General features: G+C 43.2%; 1 protein-coding gene across 7 annotated transcripts in view; it reads right to left on the bottom strand.

Annotated features, from left to right (window-relative positions):
- The window catches only part of STRADB (STE20 related adaptor beta), a 122,388-nt gene that overhangs the window by 14,067 nt on the left and 89,743 nt on the right, over positions 1-18,578 (bottom strand). For 6 of the 7 annotated variants that reach the window (XM_073551502.1, XM_073551501.1, XM_073551499.1 and 3 more), the window contains exons 9-11: positions 15,716-15,820; positions 3,268-3,512; positions 1,627-1,669 (exon numbers count right to left, since the gene is read on the bottom strand). In XM_073551502.1, coding sequence (XP_073407603.1) covers positions 1,627-1,669; positions 3,268-3,512; positions 15,716-15,820 — 393 coding nt within the window. The remainder of the gene's footprint in view (positions 1-1,626; positions 1,670-3,267; positions 3,513-15,715; positions 15,821-18,578) is intronic. The other variant, XM_073551504.1, reaches the window with a different exon arrangement.

Below are 18,578 nucleotides of genomic sequence, written 5' to 3'. Positions count from 1 at the left end.
GAAAATGAGTTCACAACAGAACTGTTTTTGACTTACATTGCTGAAACAGCCTCCAGATCTATTGCCTCCTCTTCTGAAGTTTCAAAAAATGCAAGCACTGAGTCGTCAGTGCAGGCTTCTGGTCAGGAGCAACCCCTTTCCTTGCGTCCTTCACCCGCACCAAAAGTGAAGGATGCGGCAGCACACACTTCAGATTACTCCATGGAGCTCTTTTCACATACCATGCCTGGGTTCATTAAAAATGGGGCCCATCATATACTGGAACATTCCAAATGGGGGACATCAGACACTGGAGCAGTATTTACGGGGCCCATCATATACTGGAGCATTCCAAATGGGGGACATCAGACACTGGAGCAGCATTTACGGGGCCCATTATACACTGGAGCATTAGAAATGGAGCCCATTATATATGGAGCATTATTAGGGCCCATCATACACTGGAGCATCGTCCATGGGGACCAACATATACTGGAGCATTCCAAATGGGGGACATCAGACACGGGAGCAGCATTGACGGGGCCCATTATACACTGGACCATTAGAAATGGAGCCCATTATATATGGAGCATTATTTGGACCCATAAGACACTGGAGCATCATCCATGGGGACCATCATATACTGTAGCATTATGTGGAGCTCATCATATACTGTATGGAACATTATATGTGACCATGACCAATTATTCTGTATGGAGAAATATATGGGGCTCATTATTCTGTATGGCGCACAATGTGGTGGCCATAATACTGTATGGAGTAATATACTGTCCTTTTTTTGAGCTATTGTACAATTTATAATAGATCAGTCATGTCATGTAAGCAGTGAAGTATTTGTCATTGTACTATACCTATATTTCTGTGCCGTATCAGAGCATCATGAGTTGTGGTATGTGTTAAAGGGGCTCACTAACACTCTTTGGCCCAGGGCACACGAAAACCTGGAGCCAGTCCTACCCCCCCACAACTTTAGCCAAATAACCCCCCAGCTTTAAATGCGTAACTATTATTATAAAGTAAATTAAGGTTGACAAGCTTCAGTAATGAGAATTGATGTTTTTGGCATTGAAATGGGCACTGTAGGTGTGTTTACTGTCCTCCACTCCCTGCCGACTTTGCTTCCCCATTGACTTGCATTGGGTTTCGTGTTTCAGTCGGCTTCCGACTTTTGCCTACAGTCTGCCGATTTCGTTCGACCCGACTTTTCCGAAAGTCGGGTTTCATGAAACCCGACTCGACCGTAAAAAAGGCAAAATCGCTCATCTCTAGTCATTAGCACCGTTTCCAACCTGCACTTATTTCCCCTACATGTAATAAGCCATTTCATTCTATAACTAGAATCATAAATTACTAATCTTAATACAAGCATAATACAGCCACTGGGACATGGATTTTCAAACTAAATTTGCCAGTCTTGGAAGGTCTAAGATATGCATTTAATAATGGATAGTTTGTATTATAAAACCGGATGGCAGACTATGTTTAAATGCCTACTTTTAGTTATTTTGATTTAACAGAACATAAACAAACATCTACATATAAGAAATCTCAGGGACAGGACCCATACGGATCACTAAATAATTATCGCTATTAGTAAAGAACGCCTGTATAATTGTGGTAACATACCTGCTTGAAGAATGGATGGTTTAGTAACAAGCCAGCCGATGGTCTAGAAATAATAAATGGTAGAGTGTAATATAGAAATTAACTTGGTGTTTGTCACTAGCTTCATTACATTATATCATTATATATACAGTATTTATATATATATATATATATATATATATATATATATATATATATATATATATATATATATATATGTTTATTTTCACCAGGTAAACCAATATAACAACACAAAATTTAGAAATAAACATTTCTGACATTCATAAACAAAAAAAAAAAATCAGTGACCAACATAGCCACCTTTCTTTATGATGACACTCAAAAGCCTTCCATCCATAGATTCTGTCAATTGCTTGATCTGTTTACGATCAACATTGCGTGCCGCAGCCACCACAGCCTCCCAGACACTGTTCGGAGAGGTGTACTGTTTTCCCTCCCTGTAGATCTCACATTTTATGAGGGACCACAGGTTCTCTATGGGGTTCAGATTAGGTGAACAAGGGGGCCATGTCATTATTTTTTCTTCTTTTAGACCTTTACTGGCCAGCCACGCTGTGGAGTATTTGGATGCATGTGATAGAGCATTGTCCTGCATGAAAATCATGTTTTTCTTGAACGATACCGACTTCTTCCTGTACCACTGCTTGAAGAAGGTGTCTTCCAGAAACTGCCAGTAGGTCTGGGAGTTGAGCTTCACTCCATCCTCAACCCGAAAAGGTCCCACAAGTTCATCTTTGATGTTACCAGCCCATACCAGTACCCCACCTCCACCTTGCTGGCATCTGAGTCAGAGTGGAGCTCTCTGTCCGTTACTGATCCAGCCTCGGGCCCATCCATCCGGCCCATCAAGAGTCACTCTCATGTCATCAGTCCATAAAACAGAAAAATCAATCTAAGATATTTCTTGGCTCAGTCTTGACGCTTTATCTTATGTTTCTTGTTGAAACGTGGTCATTTTTCAGCCTTCCTTACCTTGACCATGTCCCAGAGTATGGCACACCTTGTGCTTTTTGATAATCCAGTAACGTTGCAGCTCTGAAATATGGCAAAACTGGTGGCAAATGGCATCTTGGCAGCTTCACGCTTGATTTTCCTCAATTCATGGGCAGTTATTTTGCGCCTTTTTTTATCAACAAGGTTCTTGCGACCCTGTTGGATATTTGCCATGAAATGATTGATTGTTCGGTGATCACGCTTCAAAAGTTTGGCAATTTCAAGATTGCTGCATCCCTCTGCAAGACATCTCACAATTTCTGACTATTCAGAGTCCGTCAAATCTCTCTTCTGACCCATTTTGCCAAAGGAAAGGAAGTTGCCTAATAATTAAGCACACCTTATATAGGGTGTTGATGTCATTAGACCACACCCCTCCTCATTACAGAGATGCAAATCACCTGATTTACATAATTGGCAGTTGGCTTTCAAGCCTATACAGCTTGGAGTAGGACAACATGTATAAAAGGATGATGTGATCAAAATACTGATTTGCCTAATCATTCTGCACACAGTATAATGCTGATATGGTCATCAGTGAAAATGCGTTTGACACCCAATGGCATTGGCAAACACTCTAAATATAGTTAGGAAAAATAAGCATCCATGATCACACATATACATAAAAAAGACTGACATCTGATCTACCTTTTATCAGGATCTTGCTGTAGGCAAATTTCCACCAGATTTTGCAAAGCAGCTGAGAATGTTCTTGGAGAGGGGGTCCTCAGCCGGTCACTAGTCATGGTCTGGGTCATGCTCGCAGCGACAACACTCTCTCCAATTCCTGAATCCACACCTGAGCGCGAGATCTTCATGGGTGATTCTTCACAGGGAAAGGTGTTACCATACAGAGGATTCTGTGGGGGGCCTTTCAACTTTTGTAGCAGCATCTAATAATAGAAATACATTTATGTACCCATGGAGTAGAGCATTTTGGAAAAATAAAGCCATAAGCAGAATGAAACTGATCTAATATTGTAAATCCGACCATACACATTAGATGATTGTTGGTGAATGCAGCTAATTAGAGCAGGATCTGCTGCCAATCTGATGTGCGGCTAGGCAGCTGGACTGTCACACAAATGTTTATCATAGGCAGTCACAGAATTGGGGGAAACAACTATCTTAGGCCTCTTTCACACATCAGGTTTTCGCCGTCAGGCGCGATCCGGCGCTTTTGACAGAAACCGGATCCGGCGAAATGCAATGCCGGATCCGGTTTCCCCCCCATTGACTTGCATTTGCGCCGGATCGCGCCGGATGGCCATGCGTTTCATCCGGTTTTCGCCGGATCCGGCAATGTGTCGCGATCCGACGTCTGGAAAAAACGGCTACTGTAACGTTTTTTGTCTCCGGCGAAAAAGCCGGACACGCCGGATCCGGCGCGTCCGTCTTTTTCACACAATGAAAGCCTATGAGCGCCGCAATGTGCCTGATCCGGTTTTTTTGGTCTGAGCATGCTCAGTAGCTCTGCCCACAAGACATATATAAAAGCAAGACAGTGGGACCCACAGCCACACCCAACATGCCACCCAAGAAAGCAACCAAGCGCAGCAGGAGAAGGCAGGAGACCACTGCAGCACCATCAGCACCACCACCACCCCAAATGGAGCAGCAAATGGAACATGCTGAGGAGGGGAGGCCAGCAGCAGAGAGACGGTAATTATCAAATCCCCCATTCCTCCAAACTAGGGCTATTGAATATCAAGATATTCATTGGCCCTTTGTTTCTCTTTATTCAACAGCCGCCCAATAGATGCAGCAGCAGCAGCAGCAGCAGCAGCAGCAATGGCAGCAGGTGGAACACCACCCACAGGCATGGAGTGTGGCCACCAGGAAGACAGCACATCATCTTCTGGGAGCCCTCCCTCGCATCGTCAGCGTTTGACGGTAAGTTTTTATTTCCAAAATCCATCATCTCTGTAATATATGTCTATTCATTGCCTTTTATTTCAAAACAGGATTCACAAGATGAAGAGGAGCTCCCAGAAGAAGAAGGAAGGGGTGGACAGACACCTGGAGTGGGCTCACAATTGGTAAGTTTTTTGCATCAAACGCAGAAACACAACATCACACTACACACAACACATAGAAAACAATGTTCTGCAGACCACACACAGCAAACAAATGCCTACATCCAAAGACATAACATTTTTTGTTTTCTTCTCTAGTCTTCCCAATCTGGTGCTCGGCCAAGAGGTCCTCGCAGTGCCTCCCAGGGTCGTCGGCGACAGCAACGCGGCGGTCACCAGCGTGTAAGTATAAATATTTTTGCTTTGTTTTTTTGCACTTTTTATTTCATTTCTTTTGTGGAGGCTAATTATGTTATTTTTGTCTTTTTCTTTAACAGCCTTCACAGCGTGCTCCCGACTCTGACGGTGAGGATGGAGGACTCGATGTGGACCACCTCATCGATCTCGTCAGAGAAAGGGAGCCGCTCTGGAATATGGCTGACCGCTGCCACGCTGACCTTATCGTTACCCGACGACTCTGGGAGGAAATCTGTTCGCTCCTTGTGGGCCGCTGGGAGGACCTCGATGTTCGGGCCCAGATTAAAGAGCGTAAGTATATACAGTACCGGTGGCTTGATGTAAACCAGTGTTTCCCGAACTCCAGTCCTCGTGGTCCCCACGGATCATGTGTTCAGGATTTCTATTTACTATGGAAATCCTGAAAACATGACCCCTGGGGACCATGAGGACTGGAGTTTGTGAAACACTGATGTTGTATACTAACCACTCCTTTCTCGTTTCAGGGAACAGAATTGTGAATCGGTGGCGGTCTGTGAGGGATCGTTTCAAGAAGGAGTTCAATAAAGAGATGCGGGCCCCGAGTGGATCTGGAGGACGCAGGAGCAAGTACAAGTACGCACAAGCCCTGTCGTTCCTCCGGGAAACAATGGTCACTAGAAGGTAAATATTACACACCACATGTGAAAAAAAATGTTAGATGTAAATTTTTTTTTTCAGCCAGGGCCATACCATGTCAGTATTTTAATTGTTTTTTTTTCTCTTTATTCCACAGCACGGTGAGCAGCACTCGGGAGCCTGCACGATTGGACCCTTCTGAGGCGATCCCTGAGGAGACCGGCACCGAGGGACACTTCGACCGCCCCGGTACATCTGCACCTTCCCACACATTCGACCCATCTGTCCCATCCACCAGCACAGGAGCATCGTGGCCGCCTACATTACATGAAGCTGCTGGTGAGGAGATCGCTTTCCCTTTACCCCACCCTTCTGCCCCTGCCACCTCTAGTACACCTGCGGGTACTGGGCGGCAGCGGCAGAGGGGTCAGGAAAAGAGTTATGCGCCAGAGTTCTTGCATCTGAATGCATCTTTCCAGAACTGTCTAAAAGTCTTGTCAGAGCAAATCACCGCAGGCTTTCAGCAGATCAACTCCAGCATTCTGGAGGTGAAGACACTTCTGCAAACCATGCATTCAGAAGCAAGATCTTCGCCAAACCACACCTTTTTCAGGTCTGTTGTGGAGCGCATGGCAACACTATCTCCTACCCAGCAGATGCATGTAATGCATTCGTGCCACGGTGCTCTACAGCAGGTTACCTCCCAACCTCCACCTCCCACCACTGTAGTTCCTCCACCTGCACCCCCTCCAGCCACTTTCCATCCTCCCCCTCCTATTACATCTGCACCCCCTCCAGCCACTTTCCATCCTCCCCCTCCTATTACATCTGCACCCCCTCCAGCCACTTTCCATCCTCCCCCTCCTATTACATCTGCACCCCCTCCAGCCACTTTCCATCCTCCTCCTCCTATTACATACCAGCAACCTCACCAGTACCAGCAACCTTCCCAGTACCAGCAACCTCCCCAGTACCAGACATCTCCCCACTTCCAGCAACCTGCCCCGTACCAAACTCCTTCCCCGTACCAAACTCCTTCCCCATACAACTTTCCATCAACATCATCTGCTCCTACAGTCCCTGCCCAACCCTCCACTCCACCGCCCACCACCTCTTCTGCCTCCCACATGTCCACCCATTCTGTATCTTTTTCCACACCATCACCTCTAACTGTTCCTTCCCCACCACGATCCCAGTCCTCTCTCCACACTCCCATTGTCGAAGTGTCCCGCAGCCCCTCCAGCAGTATTTCCACCCCACACTACACCGAGTTATAATGTTTTTTTTGTAATAAAAATGCCCATTTGGTTGGTTTCAAACCTTTATTAAAAAAGTTTTTTTAACTTTAAAAACAGTTTACACAAAAAAAATATTTTAAATAAAAGTTAAATTATTGTTTACACTGGTTGTCTGTCATTTCTTTCTGCGGCGAAATATGTTTAAAAAAAAGGTTAAATACAGGGTATTTAAAAGCTAAAAAGGTATTCAAAACCAGGTATATAACTGTGGGTAAATTTTAGCTTTTTGCCACAGTTGTGTTCCTGGTTGTGTTTGAAGCAAAGTATTTCACCTGAAAAGTTGTGTTTATTGTTGGTGATTTCCTACCAATGTACACAACTTTTGTTAAAAGGTGAAATACTTTGCATAAAACACAACCAGGTACACACCTGTGGCCTAAAGCTAAAAATAGTAAGACCATGACAAGATAGCCAACTTTGGTTGGCAAAGGTATATACTGTTGGTCCAGAAGGTACACAAGTTTGGTTAGGGCACAAATCTTTCACACTCTGTCATCCTGCCAGTGTACTCTGCCTTGAGGTGACATAAAGTATAGTGCAAAATTGTCCCTCATTACTGAAACCGTCACAGAACTTCTAGTGGTAATATTTCCAATGACAACATCCATCTTCGCCAGTAACTTGCTCTTCTCTCCAACCTGCACTTTCTCCTCTACAACCTGTCAAAGAAGGGCTGTAGGAACACGCTATATATAGTTTTCCAGTAGCCAATCCCGTTCGGAAGGCCACAAGGGTCAATTTTAAAAACCAGATCCGGCGTAATCCGTCGAAAAACGGATAGAAAAACGGATGAACCGGATGAGACGGATCCGGTTTTGTCTGTCAAGAACAAGACGGATCCGGCAGAAAACCGGATCCGGCACATCAGGTTTTACAAAACATTTGCCGGATCCGGCATTCCGGCACGACGCCGGATCGCGCCTGACGCCGAAAACCTGATGTGTGAAAGTAGCCTTATGCAAATGGTCACTACAACAACTCTCAGCAACAAATACAAATTCTGTATCCATCATCAGATGCTGTGTAGAAAAGCCAGCATTTTCCATACCTAGTGGTGCCACAGACTACTGTGACCTTTTTACCACACATGCCAAGGCTTGTTAAAAAGCAGATATCGACTTTTAGGATTGCTACATCCAATAGGTGGCGCTGGAGTCTTATTCCTCTGGAAACAGGCTATTTGCACATTTAAATTCCCAGAGAATTGTTGAGCCTAGAAGTCTCATTGCACGGACTTGGTACTTTACACAAGAAAAAACACTCCCCTTTAGAAACCTTTGATGTCTTATTGTTTTTTTACAGCTGGTGTTTTATTGATTGCATTTTGGGGAAAAACTATCTTTTGATCACTTTTTAGTACATTTTTTGGAGAGGTGCGGTGGCCAAAAAACATTAATTTTGCTTTTTTTTCTTTATGGTGCTTACCTTACAAGTTAAGTCAGCTTATATTTTGATAGATGGGAACTTGTGAATGGTGAATGTGGTGATACCTTAATGTTTCTTAACCCCTTAACCCCCAAGGGTGTTTTGCATGTTCATGACCTGGCCAATTTTTACAATTATGACCACTGTCCCTTTATGAGGTCATAACTCTGAAACGCTTCCATTGATCCCGGTGATTCTGACATTGTTTTCTCATGACATATTGTACTTCATGTAAGGCCTGTTTCACACATCAGTTTTTTTGTTCAGTCAAAATCCGCTAAAATGGCGGATAGCGGATCCGTTCCTGTACTGACCACAATGTTTGTCACCGGACCGTTATTTTAACAGATCCGTCAAACGAAGAATTTTAAAGGAGCCGCTGCCTGGGGAAGAGAAGGAGAGAGAGAAGGAGAGAGGGAGGGAGAGAGAGAGAGAGATTGAGAGAGGGAGAGAGAGAATTTTTCAGCCGCCAGAACAGAGTTTAGGGTTAAATTTCCGGCTGAGTGAAGTCTTTCGGGCATGCGCAGTGAGAAGTGTGAATCCTGCCGCCCGAAAAAACGTTGCATGGTCCGTTCGGGCATGTCGGCGGATGTCAAAATTTTGGCGGATCCGCAAAAAAACGGATCCAACGGATGGCCATCAGTCAAGATCCGCCGGTAATGCAACTCAATGGGAAAAAAAACGGATCCGCCAAGAAAAATGGCGGATCCGTTTTTTTTTGCAAAACGGCGGATTTTAACTGATGGACACAAACGGATGTGTGAAACAGGCCTTAGTGGTAAAATTTCACTGATATAGCTTGCATTTATTTGTGAAAAAAACGGAAATTTGGCGAAAATTTTGAAAATTAAGTAATTTTCCAACTTTGAATTTTTATGCCCTTAAATCACAGAGATACGGCACACAAAAAACTTAATAAATAACATTTCCCACATGTTTACTTTACATCAGCACAATTTGGGAAAAAAAAAAATTTTTTGTTAGGATGTTTATAAGGGTTAAAAGTTGACCAGCGATTTCTCATTTTTACAACACCATTTTATTTTTAGGGACTACATCATATTTGAAGTCACTTTGAGGGGTCTATATGATAGAAAATACCCGAAAGTGACACCATTCTAAAACTTCATCCCTCAAGGTGCTCAAAACCACAATCAAGAAATATATTAACCCTTCAGGTGCTTCACAGGAATTTTTTGAATGTTTAAAAAAAATGAACATTTAACTTTTTTCACAAAAAAAATACTTCAGGTCCAATTTTTTTTATTTTACCAAGGGTAACAGGAGAAATTGGACTGCAAAAGTTATTGTGCAATTTGTCCTGAGTACGCTGATCCCTGATATGTGGGGAGGAACCACTGTTTCGGCGCATGGCAGAGCTCAGAAGGGAAGGAGCGCCGTTTGACTTTTTCACTGCAAAATTGGCTGGAATTGAGATCGGACGCCATGTCACATTTGGAGAGCCCCTGATGTGCCTAAACAGTGGAAACCCCCCATAAGTGACCCCATTTTGGAAACTAGACCCCCCCCAAGAAACTTATCTAGATATGTTTTGAGAACTTTGAACCCACAAGGGCTTCACAGAAGTTTATAACGTACAGCCGTACAATTAAAAAATAATATTTTTTCCACAAAAATGATCTTTTCACCCCCAATTTTTATTTTCCCAAGGGTAACAGGAACCCAAAAGTTATTGTGCAATTTGTCCTGAGTACACTGATACCCCATATGTGGGGGTAAACGACTATTTGGGCGCATAGCAGAGCTCGGAAGGGAAGCAGCGTCAATTGACTTTTCTGGCTGGAATTGAGATCGGACGCAATGTTGCGTTTGGAAAGCCCCTGATGTGCCAAAACAGTGGAAACCCCCCACAAATGACCCCATTTTGGAAACTAGACCCCCCAAGGAACTTATCTAGATGTGTGGTGAGCACTTTGAACCCCCAAGTGCTTCACAGAAGTTTATAACGCCCTGCGTGAAAATAAAAAAATCATATTTTTTCCACAAACATGATCTTTTAGTCCCCAATTTTTTATTTTACCAAGGGTAACAGGAGAAATTGGTCCCCAAAAGTTGTTGTCCAATTTGTCCTGAGTACGCTGATACCCAATATGTGGGAGAAAACTACTGTATGGGCAAACGTCGGGGCTCGGAAGGAAAATAGTGACATTTTGGAATGCAGACTTTGATGGAATGGTCTGCGGGTGTCATGTTGCCTTTGGAGAGCTCTTGATGTGCCTAAACTGTGGAAACCCCCAAAATGTGACCCCATTTTGTAAACTAGACTCCCCAAGGAATTTATCTAGATGTGTGGTGAGCACTTTGAACCCCCAAGTGCTTCACAGAAGTTTATAACGCCCGGGCGTGAAAATAAAAAAATCATATTTTTTTTCCACAAAAATGATATTTTTGCCCCCAATTTTTTATTTTTCCAAGGGTAACAGGAGAAACAGGACCCCAAAATTTGTTGTGCAATTTGTCCTGAGTAGGCTGATACCCCATATGTGGGGGTAAACCACTGTTTGGGCGCATGGCAGAGCTTGGAAGGGAAGGAGCACCGTTGACTTTTTGAACGCAGAATTGGCTGGAATTGAGATCAGACGCACGTTGCGTTTGGCGAGCCCCTGATGTGCCCAAACAGTGGAATCCCCCCCATTCTAGCTCCAACCCTAACCCCAACACACCCCTAACCCTAATCTCAGCCTAACCCTAAGGGTGTGTGCACATGTTGCGGATTTTGCTGCAGACCCGCAGCGGATTTGGCCCTGCGGATCCGCAGCAGTTCCTGCTGCGTTGTACAGTATCTTTATATTCAATGGCAAATTAAAAATGCAGTGCACATACTGCGGATTTTTCCACGCGGATTTGCTGCGGTTTTAAATCTGCAGCATGTCATTTCTTTGTGCCGAATCCTCAGCGGTTTAACACCTGCTCCATTACCAGGTGTCAAAACACAGGGGAAAACTGCAGGCTAATCCGCACTAAATCCGCAGGTAAAACGCAGGTCATATGACCTGCGGAGTTAGCCAAATATGCGCGGAAAAATCCGCAGCAGAATCCCCATCGTGTGCACACAGCCTTACCCTAGCCCTAACCCTAACCCTAATGGGAAGATGGAAATAAATACATTTTTTTTATTTTATTATTTTTCCCTAACTAAGGGGGTGATAAAGGGGATTTGATTTACTATTTATGGCGGGTTTTTATGTTTGACAGCTGTCATACGCTAAAAGACGCTTTTTATTGTAAAAAAAAAAAATTTTTGCATCACCACATTTTGAGAGCTATAATTTTTCCAGATTTTGACCCACTGAGTCATGTGAGGCCTTATTTTTTGCGGGACGAGTTGATGTTTTCATTGGTACCATTTTCGGGAACATGACATTTTTTTTATCACTTTTTATTCCGATTTTTGGGACACACAATGAACAAAAACCATCTGACAGTTTCGATAGCAGGCACTGTGGAAACCGCCTCTCTGCAGGCCCCCGTGGCCATATTGGATCCGGGGGCCTGCAGAGAGGAGACCCTTGGAGCGACGCAGCACATCGCGCTGCTCCGTGGGTCGCAGGGAAGCACGGAGGGAGCCCCCTCCCTGCGCGCTTCTCTCCTATGCCCCCGGTACACTGCAATCATGTTTGATCGCAGTGTGCCAGGGTTTAATGTGACGGGGCGGTCCGTGACCGCCCCTGACACATAGTGCCTTGTGTCAGCTGTGATAATCAGCTGACACCCAGCCGCGATCAGCGGCGCTCCCCCCCAGAGGCGCCGCTGATTGTTATGACGTACTATCCCGTCCTTGGGAACTAAGTCCCAGGGCACATGGACGAGATAGTACATCATATGGCATAAAGGGGTTAAAGAAACACTCCCATCAAAATTTGTACCCTCTTAATATACTGCAGTCATCATATTATACAGCACTGTGTACTTACAATTGCTCATTTTGCCTTTCTATCCATGAAATTCTTCTCTTTTCCATTAGGTCTATGACATCACATGATTAAAAACTGACTAGTTGAATCCTTCTAAGCTCTATATAGAAACAGGAGGTCAATTTTTACTGCATGACTCATCAGACACTGCAAAAATCTCTGGTAGGGAAAAGAGGGAGCAGCTGGGTCAGGAGTTGATGAGGGGAATGATAAATGTAGGAACAAGAGACTTCCTGTTTCTACATAGAGCAGAGAAAAGAGGCAAATTATCTGGGTAGAAAGACAAAATGAGCAATTGAAAGTACACAGTGCTGTATAATATGATGACTGTAATATGATAAGAGGATAAATATTTTAATGGTAATGTTTATTTAACTGGGAAAACGAGAGAGGAGTGGGGGGATTCAAACTTTCATGCTCTTTAATATACTGTAAAATATTTTTAACTTTTTATTTTAGTCCCTCTGGAGGACATAAAATTATGATCATTTGATTTCTTGTATTGTAAAACATAGACAAAACGGCGATCTCCTATGAGACTCAACTCCTGGCTGGACTTCAAAGAAGCACAAAAAAAGCAATATACCCTGAATGCCCTGGCTACCTGTATTGCAAATGGGCTGATCTACACTCAAATCGGCACACCAAAAAGAATACACGGCTTAAATGTTGCTGTCAGGGATTGACAGTGGCATTTAAAGGAACTCTGTCAGCAGGTTTTTGCTATGTAATAGGAAAGCAGCATGCTGTAGGGGCTGAGACCCTCATTTCAGAGATATGTCACTTACTAAGCTGTGTGTTGTTTCCATAAAACAGTGTTTAATCAGCAAAAGATTATCATTTCAGGACTTGGCGTCTAATGCCATGTAGTCCTCCTTCATAACCAGCCCCCACCACTGATTGGCAGCTTTCTGTGAACACTTCGCATAGGCAGATAGCTAGCTGCCAATCAGTGATGTGGGCAGGGTTATACAGAGCTCAGCATTAGAGGACTGCTACACATGCAGCACAAAAACCTGTGATTTTTATTCCCAACTGTTTCACCCAGTAAACTAAATGATACATCACTAGAATCAAATATGTGCCCCAATAATATGCTGCTCTCAGATGGGGTAGTTTAGACTGAGCCCCGTCCATTCACCCGCTTTCCACATATGCCGTACATGTACAGTGGATGTTGGGAAGGGAATAAAGGCATTGTGACCGCACTGTGTAGAAAAAAATGGGTAGCCATTAAGAACCTTTTTTTTTTACTGACAAATCCCGCAAATCAATGTAAGGCAATATAATATGTAAGGCCTGTAATTGACATCATAGGTAGACAACAACTATGAGAGTCAAAATGAGAAAACAAATCAGAAAATCACCTTGTCTGATTTGGCAAGATTTATTTTTCAAATTATGGAGGAAAATAAGTATCCGGTCACCTAAAAACATGCAAGATTTCTGTCTCACAGACTTGTAACTTCTTCTTTAAGAGGTTCCTCTGTCCTTCACTCATTACCTGTAGTAATGGCACCTGTTTGAACTTATCAGTACAAAAGACACCTGTCCACAGCCTCAAACAGTCACACTCCAAACTCCACTATGGTGAAGACCAAAGAGCTGTCAAAGGACACCAGAAACAAAATTGTAGCCCTGCACCAGGCTGGGAAGGCTGAATCTGCAATCGGCAAGCAGCTTGGTGTGATGAAATCAACTGTGGGAGCAATAATAAGAAAATGGAAGACACACAAGACCATTGATAATCTCCCTCGATCTGGGGCTCTACGCAAGATCTCACCCCGTTGGGTCAAAATGATCACAAGAATGGTGAGCAAAAATCCCACAACCACATGGGGGGACCTACAGAATGACCTGCATAGAGCTGGGACCACCGTAACAAAGGCTTCCATCAGTAACACACTATGCCGCCAGGGACTCAGATCATGAAGTGCCAGACATGTCCCCCTGCTTAAGCCAGTACATGTCCGGGTCAGTCTGAAGTTTGCTAGAGAGCATTAGGATTATACAGAAGAGTATTGGGAGAATGTCATATGGTCTGATGAAACCTAAGTAGAACTGTTTGGTAGAATCAAAACTCGTCGTGTTTGGAGGAAACAGAATGCTGAGTTGCATAAAAAGAACACCATACCTACTGCGACGCATGGGGGTGGCTACATCATGCTTTGGGGTTGTTTCTCTGCAAAGGGACAAGGACGACTGATCCATGTACATGAAAGAATGAATGGGGCCATGTATCGTGAGATTTTGAGTGCAAATCTCCTTCCATCAGCAAGGGCAATAAAGATGAAACGTGGATGGGTCAATCAGCATTATAATGATCCCAAGTACAAAACCAGGGCAACAAAGGAGTGGCTTCGTAAGAAGCATTGAAGGTCCTGGAGTGGCCTAGCCAGTCTCCATATCTCAACCCATAGAAAACCTTTGGAGGGATTTGAAAGTCCGTGTTGCCCAGCGACAGGCCCAAAACATCACTGCTCTAGAGGCGATCTGCATGGAAAAATGGACCAACATACCACCAACAGTGTGTGCCAACCTTGTGAAGGCTTACAGAAAACGTTTGACTTCTGTCATTGCCAACAAAGGATATATAACAACATATTGAGATGAACTTTTGTTAATGACCAAATACCTAATTTTCCACCATAATTTGAAAAATAAATCTTGCCAAATCAGACAAGTTGATTTTCTGGATTTGTTTTATCATCTTGGCTCTCATAGTTGTTGTCTAACTATGATGTCAATTACAGGCCTCTCTCACCTTTTCAAGTGGGAGAAGTTGTACAATTGGTGGCTGACTAAATACTTTTTTTTCATCACTGTATGACAGAATCCTCCAAAGTGTTTTTTTTTTTTCGTTTCCAAATAAAAGCAATGTTAAGTATGTAATGCTTCAACTATAGGATTCCTATGGAAAGAATATATATAGGACCAGTTATTTATGCAAGCATGGCAATGGAAGACACTGGGATACAAGTGCAGCAATTAATCTGATTTATTCTTTCCACAGGACAAATGTGTCTTTTTTACAGTACATATATTATTTTTTACATAGCTAATTAAAAAAGCATGATTCTCCTAATATAATATCATTATGTTTCTGTATTATGTGTCTTATTGTGCAAGTTATGTGCTCTCAAAAATAATTCTTGCTATTATTAGATTCTCTATATTTTAAGCAAGATGTCAAGAACATACTAATTATCACATCTGATGAAAAAAATACCAATAGTGATTTGTTCCTGACACCACCATCGACAAGCACACAGCTACAAGATTACATTGCTTATTGGTTGCCTTTAGAAGAGGAGGTAATCAGCCAAGGAGTGTTCATAGAAATGTATCCACCTGTGTAGACATGCTGGTGACCATCCACCAAACAAGCAAAACGCCAGGACAAAATTCATCGTTACTGGCATCACATCATCTGGTGTAAACAAGTGAGGTGTGGCAGATAACATGTACTGTATGGGAACAGAAGCATCGCCAAACTACTTCTCATAAAGTTACCATTCATTGATGGCCGAAATAAGACACAAGATGACGTCACACCCGCGTGGCTCACCTGAGTGCGGTGCATGTCCATGAACGGTACACGCCCAGTAGCTAATTCACAGGCAGTGATCCCAAGGCTGTAGATGTCAGACTTCACATTGTATCCATGGAGGTCCTTCATAACAAAATGACTCAGTATTACCAACACATAATCTAGGGCTGTAAATGAGGGCAAATACACATTGTCTTATCACTACACTTCTGGGAAATGTACTAACTAGTAGTCTCGACATGGAGAAAATCAGATAGTTCAAATCACTCACAAGGAGCAACTAAGAGTTATTGTAACATTTTAGGCTACTTTCACACATCCGTTTTCTGGAATCCGGCACGATGCGGCGAAAATGTAAAAAACCTGATCCGGCACCGGATCCGGTATTTTCCTCATTGACTGTCATTATCTCCGCATCGTGCCGGATGGCCATGCGGCGTGTCAGGTTTCTGCCGGAAACGGGAAAAATGCGCCGTCCGGCGTGTGCAAAAAACGTTTCCTGTAACGTTTTTTCACAGCGCCGAAACGGTTTTCAGCACTGCGCATGCCCGGGCACAGTCTTTTAACTCCATAGGTGCTGTGATTCTCTCTCTCTCTCATCATACCTGTCTGCGTCTGTCGCCCTCTTTGCGCTCTGGCTCCTTTAAATCTTCACGACACCATATCCGGCCGTAGACAGACATCCGGTGTCTGCGCTCCACGCCGCATCCCGCACTACGGCTTTTCACCGCAAGGCGACGGATCACCGAAACCGGATATGTGAAAGTAGCCTTAATCTTATCCAATATATGACAAAGAACTTTTTTTGAAGGTAATGGCTTATGGCCTGGCTGGGATATAATCTTAGATTAGCCTGCAGCAATGTGGCCGATTTCAGACTTCCAATATCCTGCAGGTAGCAGACAGGTTATTTTATGTCCATTGACAGGATATATTCTGCTGATAGGCCTCTACCCCTTCACCCCTGAGCCTGTTTTCACCTTCCTGACCAGGCCAACCGTTCAATTCTGACCACTGTCACTTTATGGGGTTATAACTCTGGAACGTTTCAACGGATCCCACCGATTTTGAGATTTTTTTTTCGCAACATGCTGTACTTCATGATAGTGGTAAATTTTGATTGATATGATTTTTGTTTATTTTTTAAAATATAGAAAAATTTGACAAAAAGTAAAAATTTAGAAATGTTGTAATTTTGAATTTTTATTAAAGGGTATCTGTCACCTACTTTTGGCGGGCGATGAAAATGAGGTCGGTCCGGTCCGATGGGTGGTATTCCTGATGTGTGCCGCCTCCCCTTCTTTGACCGCCGTCCGCAGTTTTTTGAGGAATAGGAGTAGGTCTCCGCCATTTGTTGCGCGTGCGCTAAGCATTCTTAGCTAGCGCACGCACAGTATGCTTTGCCCAACTATGGGCAAAGCCGAAAAGCCGGACTGCGCATGCGCCGGTTAACAAAGCCCTGGAACACAGCAAAATACTTCCGGGGCTTAGTTAACCTTAGTTAAGCTTTTATTGGGATCTGTTTACATAACATTTGGGATCACATTAATCCTGTGCTCTATGCTAAGCATTTATATCAGAGTTTCCATCTAAATCTCTGAGTGACTTGATTCAGATGAAATCCCGGAGGGATCCATTCACTATAATGAGGCAGCAGAGTTACTCTGCACTCCGTCTGGCCTCTGTTCAGCAGTGTCCTTCTGTTCAGATGTGCACAAAACTGTGGTTGACCATACTTTCACGCATACTTAAAAAGACGGACAGTGCCAGATCACAGGCCAGACAGAGTCCACAGTGCCTCCATCTGCCTCATTATAGGGAATCTTCCACCCCTGTTCTGTGTGAATCATGTATTTCAGAGATTTACACGGAAACCCCAGTGCAAGCGATTAATGTGTGCCGAGCCTTACTGAGATCTTTGGGAGGCAGAATGAAAAAAATCAACAGCAGGTGAAGCACTGGTTTTATTTTTTTTTTTCTAGGCCGTTCCTTGTGCGGTATAAGTGATTAGACCACATTCGGATCCTTCAGACGGAACCCTGAAAACGCATCTCTTCAAGAAGGCTTACAACCTGCAATGACCACGCTGCCACCTCAACACCACCGAAGCTGCTGCAACCCCCAACCTTTTGTATCCGTCCCCATCATCCTGTAGAATGTAAGCCCGCAAGGGCAGGGTTCTCTTCCCTCTGTACCAGTCTACCTTTGGTAGTTTGTCTACTGTAAGTGATATTTCTATTTTGACCCCTTCTCATGTACAGCACCATGGAATCAATGGTGCTATATAAATAAATAATAACTACATAACAAAGCTTTCCATTTTTTTTGTTGCAAAAACGAGCTTTTGCATTGCCATATATTGATATATTGGGAACTATAATTTTTCCACATTTTTGCTGACAGTCATGTAAAGGTTTAGTTTTTGCAAGACAAGTTGAAGTTTTTATTGATATAATTTTCGGGCACATAATATTTTTTTATCGCTTTCTATTCCAATGTTTAGCATGCATAAAGAACAAAAAACAGAAATTAATGAATTGGGTTTAATCATGCCACTCTTCATGTGGTAAAATTGATAAGGCAACGTTATTTTTCAGGTCAGTACGATTACAGTGATACCACATTTATAACATTTTTTTAATGTTTTGGCGCTTTTTCACAGTAAAAACTATTTATAGAAAAAAATTGTTTTCGCATTGATATATTCTGAACTATAACTTTATTTTTCCGCTGATGGAGCGGTATGGCGGCTTGTTTTTTTGCGAGACCAGATGGCATTTTCAGCGGTACCATTTTTATTTACATTTAACTTTTTGATTGTGCTTTATTCTAATTTTTGTTTGGCAATATGGTGAAAAAGCATTTTTTTTTTCCACTTTTT

This window comes from Dendrobates tinctorius, unplaced genomic scaffold (assembly GCF_039654945.1).
Source record: "Dendrobates tinctorius isolate UK_male_01 unplaced genomic scaffold, ASM3965494v1 ptg000177l, whole genome shotgun sequence".
Lineage (NCBI taxonomy): Eukaryota > Metazoa > Chordata > Amphibia > Anura > Dendrobatidae > Dendrobates > Dendrobates tinctorius.
Note: the sequence above shows the minus strand (reverse complement) of the source record. Positions and strands in the feature narration are given on the sequence as shown.